This window comes from Fonticula alba (genome assembly GCF_000388065.1).
Source record: "Fonticula alba strain ATCC 38817 unplaced genomic scaffold supercont2.3, whole genome shotgun sequence".
NCBI classification, from domain to species: Eukaryota; order Rotosphaerida; family Fonticulaceae; genus Fonticula; species Fonticula alba.
This window is the reverse complement of record NW_009242973.1, coordinates 3,026,151-3,032,573: the sequence shown is the minus strand read 5'-3', so window position 1 is coordinate 3,032,573 and position 6,423 is coordinate 3,026,151. Positions and strand designations below refer to the sequence as shown.

The 6,423-nt window shown below is 63.9% G+C and overlaps 2 protein-coding genes across 2 annotated transcripts in view; one reads left to right on the top strand and one right to left on the bottom strand.

Annotated features, from left to right (window-relative positions):
- Nucleotides 1–1,607: 1,607 nt before the first annotated feature.
- Nucleotides 1,608–5,487, top strand: H696_02426 (hypothetical protein). The gene is made up of 8 exons (XM_009496328.1): nt 1,608–3,331; nt 3,557–3,656; nt 3,814–4,094; nt 4,200–4,256; nt 4,392–4,434; nt 4,521–4,567; nt 4,718–4,805; nt 4,924–5,487. The coding sequence occupies exons 1-8, from the start codon at nt 1,695–1,697 to the stop codon at nt 5,344–5,346; spliced, it is 2,676 nt and encodes an 891-aa protein (XP_009494603.1). The 5' UTR covers nt 1,608–1,694; the 3' UTR covers nt 5,347–5,487.
- A 350-nt stretch (nt 5,488–5,837) lies between these two features.
- The window catches only part of H696_02425 (hypothetical protein), a gene marked incomplete at both ends in the record, with an annotated part of 2,653 nt that continues 2,067 nt past the window's right edge, over nt 5,838–6,423 (bottom strand). The window contains one exon of the mRNA XM_009496327.1: nt 5,838–6,390. Within this exon, the coding sequence (XP_009494602.1) occupies nt 5,838–6,390 (553 nt within the window). The remainder of the gene's footprint in view (nt 6,391–6,423) is intronic.

Sequence of the window (6,423 nt, the reverse complement as noted above, 5' to 3'; positions counted from 1 at the left end):
GGAGAGAGACGACCACCGCTGCCAGTTCCCCAGGCAGGTGGGGGCTGGCGGACGGACGCCATGATGCCCGCTGATCTGATCATGTGGTCTAGGGTTCCCGAAGTGGGCGCATCACGTACCGACTCAGGTGTGGGCAGTGTCGCCCCCTGCGCACCTTGAGGGGGGGGGGAGGGGGGCCTCAACGGCTGTGGGGCCGGGAAGGGGGGCCATGAACACCCGGGTGCGCTTGGGGTCGGGCGCACACGCGCAACACATATGGGCAGTGTATGTGCCTGCGCAGAATGAGGCAAACACAACCGACGGTGGGCCGCGCGCGCGCATCAGCCTTTCTGTTTGTGTCTCTCGGCCGGCCAGCCGGCCCCGGATCCGGTGGGACTTAGCAGTCTCCGTGCGGGGGGCGCGAAGGGCCCGGAGGCGAGGGTGGGGGGGGCCGCCGAGGGCCTGGGCCTGGGGGGCGGGGGATAGGCAGGCGGCTAGACAGCCTTCCCGGTGAATGGGCGGTGCCCGGACTGAGGCAAGTTAGTCTCGCCCCCCCCCCCCCCCCCCCGCAGACCCCACCTACTCGGGAACCGGACAACGCCCGGTGAGATTATTCGACGGGGCCAGGGTGTTCCGCGCACCCCGGAGGCATGCTTGGTAAGATGGGCAGGGGGGGGGGGGGGCGGCAATCCACGGCTCCGCCGTTCATGCCCCCCGACCGCCGCAGGTGGGTGCGACCAGCGGGCCGAGAGGCTCCAGTGCTCTGTGCCGAGCGGGCGGCCGACCCCGCGGAGGGACAGCATTCCAGACGCCTCTCGGGCCGGCTGCCAATGGTGATGCCGATGTGCCATTGGTTCAGGTAGGCCGGCAGACGCCCGCACGAAAGCCCGGAGAAAGCAGGCCAAAGGGAGAGCCCCGCCCCGGGCTTTTCCGCGGTTCCTGCGCGGGGCGCTCTGACCGGGCAGGAGCTCCGAGACCCGCAGGGCCGGGGGCAGATTGGTCCAGACAAGGTGATCGCCCCTGACCGGGGCTCAGCCGCGCCCCCTCCCCACCCCAGCCACACACACACACACACACACACACACACACATCCCGCGCCGGCGCCAGCATCCCGTCGGCTTCGGCGTCATTCCTGCAACACTGGCCCACCCACTTGCGGGAGGCTGCCCCGGTTGCCCCCGCCCCCCTCCACCCCGGCCCCCCGGGGAGGGGCCAAGCTCGAAGCATCTCGCCAGGTCGCGAAGCTGAACGCCCGCGAGAGATCGCCTCAAGCATCGAGGGTGGGGCGAGGAGGGACCAAGCCAGGGGAGGAACGCAGACGATTGTGCCCGAAACCACGCCCAAACCACTCTGGGGGCCGGCGCTCACCCGATCGGCGAAAACCGGCGTGGGCCCGGGTGCCAGTGCCCAGGCGGCCGCGCCCGAGAGAAAGGCGCGGCAAGGGGAACACAGTCGGCAGGGCCCGGGAGAATCACAGGGAGCCCGGTGTGAGGGCACTTTCCCCGAAAAGGCCCCTCCAGGTCTTTGTCTCGCTGCGAAAGAGGCATCAGCACCCCTCCGCCCCCCACCGCACGACTTCTCTCTCTCTCTCTCTCTCTCCCTCTTTCTCCCTCTTCCTCTTCCCCCCCCCCCGCCCCAACCTTTCCCCCTTTCTCCTCCACGCAAACACACACCTCCCACATTACCCTCCCTCCTCGCCCCCTCCCACGCGACTGATGACTTCTATCGACGGGGACAGCTCCTTCGAAGAGGTCAACCACAGCGACGATTCCGACGCGCCCCCCTCCCCGGCCAGCCCTCCTCTTGCCGCCATCATGACCGGCCAGGAGCATGATCCCCTTTCCAGCCCGTCCGACGGCACGCATGCCGACGACGAGGCCCCCAATGCCACCCCCAGCCAGCCCCCCTCGTCGGCTCCCTCTTCGGATGGCGACCCCTCACTGGCTGTCGCTGACGCCCCCGCCGCCGGCCCTCCCTCGCTGACGGTCGAGACGACGCCCCTGCCGGTGTCCTCCAACTCCGGCGTCATTTCGGCCCTTTCGCCGACGTCTCTCCTGAAGGAGGCTTTGTCCCCGCGGCCGGATGCGGTTGGCAGCCCCCGGTCCGCCGGGCAAGTGACCATTTGGTCCATCAACGCCATGGATGACGATGATGAGACCGGCAATGCCGGCGAGGAGTCCGACGACTCGCTCAAGGCCCTGGCCACTGGGGACATTGAAGGCACTCCGGACGACGCCAGCCCCTCCTCCCTGGAGGGCAGCAACGACACCAGTCCCGCTGTCGGGTCTCATGCTGATGCCGACAGTGCCTCGGCCGCCGCCGCCGCGCCGGCCACCACCGGGTCCCGTGGCGGGGCCTCGGCCACCGGGGGAAGCTCCCGGCCGACCCGCCCAGCTGGAGGACCTTCGGGCTCACCCAAGCGCTCGGCCGATGGCCGTGGCACCGCCTCCTCGGGCGCCGGCAGTGTGAGCACCTCGCGCGAGTCCATCGCCCGGCTGCCGTCCAACTCGCACTCATTCGTCAATCTGGCCTCCCTGGCGGCACAGCAGCCGCAGCATCATTTCCCGCATGCCCACCAGACCGTTCAGTTCCAGCAGGCGCACCAGCATACCTTCCACCAGACGGCCAATTCGCACCTGGCCCCCCTGGCCCCATTGCAGAACGCCCATCGGTCAATGTCCCATAGTTCGGCCCTGTCGGGGCTGGCCAGCCCGATTCCCTCGGCGTCAGGCCTGTCCTTGGGGACTGGTGTCGGTCCAGCTGGGCCTCTGAATGCCCAAGGCACGTCCCGGGCCCTTGCCATGGAGCCGGATGCGCGTGCCCCGCCGGCGGCCGATGTCGCGGCGCCGACGCGCTCGCTGGCCCCTTCGCCCGCCGGCATGCGCGGCCCCATGAACCCCGACACCGGCGCCACGACTGGCGGCACCCACAACTCCGGCAATCCCAATCCCCACACCAAGACCCCGCTGTCGCAGCTGAACCTGGCCAAGGTGACCAAGCTCTTTGGCGAGTCGACGCCGGGAGGCGGCCCGCATCGGTCCCTCTCCCGGCGCATGGCCACCGAGAGCACCAGCTGGGCCATCGGCGATGTGGACGAGGACAATGTCCAGCTGAAGTTCGATCAAATGTTCCTGGACGACATTTTGCGCACCATCCAGACCGAGTCTCGTAGTGGCCTGCATTTCTTGGACTTCTCGACCCTCATGCGGGAAGGCTGCTCCAGTCTCATCAATGATTCCTTCACCCGGTGCTTCGTGCCGCAGAAGGCCCGGCGGTGGAACTGGAACATTTATCTCTTCATCATGTACTGCCTCGGAGTGGTTCTGCGCTATGTGGTGCTCTTCCCACTGCGGTACGCCGTCCCTTCTCTTCCTTCAGTGTCTCCTCCTGCCTCTTCTTCCTTCATTGTCTCCTCCTGCCTCTTCTTCCTTCATTGTCTCTTCTTGCCTCTTCCTGCTTCTTTCTGCTCCTCCCTGCTCCCCCGCTCAACTTTTCTCACCCCGCAACACGCACCCATACACATCTAACATTACATCTCCTCCCTCCCTCCCACTCCCCTCCCTCTGCCACGTTGCAGTGTCCTTACTCTGATATCGGCGTTTGTGCTGTTCTTCCTGCTGCGAGGCATCACCGGGCTGATCTTCCAGAACTCCCCTCGCCGCCGGATTCAGTGGCAGGTACGTGCCGGCGCATGGCCCTCCACGATGTCTCTCCCATTCTCCCTCCTCCCTTCATCTCCCCCGCCCCGGCCTTCGGCTCGCTCGACATGCTCTCACACACGGATGGGCATGCGCATGTGCATGTCTACTTGGCCCTCCCGGGGCGACACAATAGCGCCGCAGTCTTCAGACGCTTTCCTACATCTTCTCCATGGCCCTCTCTGCTGTGATCAAGTATCATGGCACGCCTCCAACTCGCCGGCCCAATCAGGTATACGTGGCCAATCACACCTCTCTCATCGATGTGGTCGTGCTCAATGTGGACCAAATCTACTCGATGCTTGGGCAGCGCCACGTCGGCTTTGTGGGCTGGCTGCAGGATTCCGTGCTGGCCGGCACGGATTGCCTCTGGTTCAACCGCATGGAGGCCAAGGACCGCAAGATGGTGTCGGAGAAGTGCGTTCTGAAACACCGCCTTGAGCCTGTGCAGCCTATTGCTTCCTTGCCTCTAACACGTTTACCCTCTCTGGCCGCGTGGGGCGGGCCACTTCTCCTCTGTAGGATTCGTGAGCACACTCACGACATCAACCGGTCGCCGCTGCTGATTTTCCCCGAAGGGTATGTGCACCTTATGCCCGTGCCCCCCCCCCCTCTTTGGTTGCCGTTGGCCATGCCCTTTCTGGGTCTTCTTTTCCCTTCTCAAAATTAACCCCCCCTTCGCCCCCATCCCCACCCCCACTTCCGCCTGCTCAGCACATGTGTCAACAACAAGCACATTGTCATGTTCAAGCGCGGTGTACGTCAATACCACCCTCTATGTGGCCAAACCGCCCACACTCCCCCTTCTGGTGCTGACTCCCTTCTCCACCCCATCCCCGACAGGCATTCGAGCTTGACGCCGATGTCTGCCCGATTGCCATCAAGTACAAGTGCGCCCTCCCTCGTCCTTTGGTGTTCTTTTTTTTTTCTCCCCTTTGCCTCTGCCCTTTTTCTTTTTCCCCTTCCCGCGCGATCCAATTGTCTCACAGTCCTGTTCTTTCGGCCCTGCCCCCCTTTTTTCCTGTGCTTGACGTTTGCAGTAAGGACTTCGCGGATGCTTTCTGGAATTCCAAGAAGGAGTCCTTCCTTGGGTATCTTTTCAAGCTGATGACCAGCTGGGCTCTTGTTGTGCGTTCTCTGTCTCTCTTTCTCTCTCTCCCTCTCTCGTCGCTTGAATTCTCGTGTGGTCTTCTTTCTATCCTTTTCCCCACTGGCACCCCCGGCTCACCTTCCCTCCCGCGCACAGGTTGATGTCTACTACCTCGAGCCGCAGACCCGCCATCCGGAGGAGTCGGTGACCATGTTCGCGGATCGCGTGAAGAAGCTCATTGCCCGCTGTGCCGGCTTGGTTCCGGTCCCCTGGGATGGCTATCTCAAGTATTATCGTCCGCGTGCCTCCTTCATGCAGTACCGGCAAAATGCCGTGTCCAAGCTTCTTCGCCTGCGTCTGGACCTGCATGAGAACTTGAACATCGAGGAGCCACCCTCAGATGGCAACATCTTGGATTTCCAGACCGACTCCGGTGAGCTGGAGGCACTTGGTGATGAGCACAACTCCGGCTCCCTGGGCCCGAGTGACGAGGCCGACCAGTCGACGTCGGAAACCGCTCGTAGCTCCGACGCACAGACCTTTGCCACCACGGCCGCTCCACGGAAGACCCCATCATAGCCGATGTATCCCCTCAAATATCTGCAGGCGTGCTCGCTGCCTGACAGACTGGCGTTTGCCTGCCCTCCGGATAAACTCGCATCCCGGCCATTCTCCCTTGTGCATTGAAGAGTATCACCTTTCATCAAAAAAAAAAGTGCCTTATCTTGAGGGTCAGAAGATCACTGCATGCAGAGGGGGAGGCTTCTGGGACATCACTTGCCTCTCGCCCTTCACAGCCTTGAAACACATGGCATGGACAAGGGAGGGCAGCTTGGCGAGGAGCGAAAAAAAACACAAGCAAGAGGAAGCAGGAGGGTATATTAAACGAGGGAGGAGAAAAGGCGGCTGCCATGCATGCACACTGACGCACGCCCGGCGACTCTTGCGCGCCCGAACTCACACGTGCAGTTGGGCCCTGCTCCTAATGGCGCTGGAGACAGCGGATGATGAGAGGAGGGGGAGCGAGAGAGAGGGAGAGAGAGAGAGAGGGGGAGAAAGAGAAAGGGCACCTAGAAGACCGGGGCCGGGTCGGTGAAGAACTCCCAATCCGCGAACTCGCCATTGGGCGAGCAGGCCGCGCAGTCGTCACACTCGACGCCGCACGGGGGGTGGGGCATCTCCAGCGGAACGATGGACACGCCAGTGGTGACGGTGAAGATGCGCTCGTCGCTGCCGGGGAGGGTGGTGCCGGCAACAATGCCGGCCGGGCCAGCGCCGGTGACCTCCTGGTGCCGCGGGACCAGGCTCGTGGCATCAGTCACATCATACTCGGCCTGCACGAAGAACCCACGGTACCCGGTCTCCGGAAGCTCGACATTGGCCACCCAGACCTTCTGCTCCGGATCGACCGGCGTCAGATCGGTGGGCACCCACTTGCACTTGAGGTAGCAGTTCAGGATGAAGGACCGGTCCTTCTTGTTGTGGGCCTGGTACAGCTTCACCGAGACCGGGCGAGTCTCCGAACGGAAGACAATCTGCTGGCCAGACGGGTCGAGGGACCAGTCATAGACCGGGCGCTCGCCGCCGTAGATGAGCAGGTGCATGAGGCTGCTGAGGGTCTCACTGAAAGGGCGCCGAGGGGGGGGGGGGGGAACG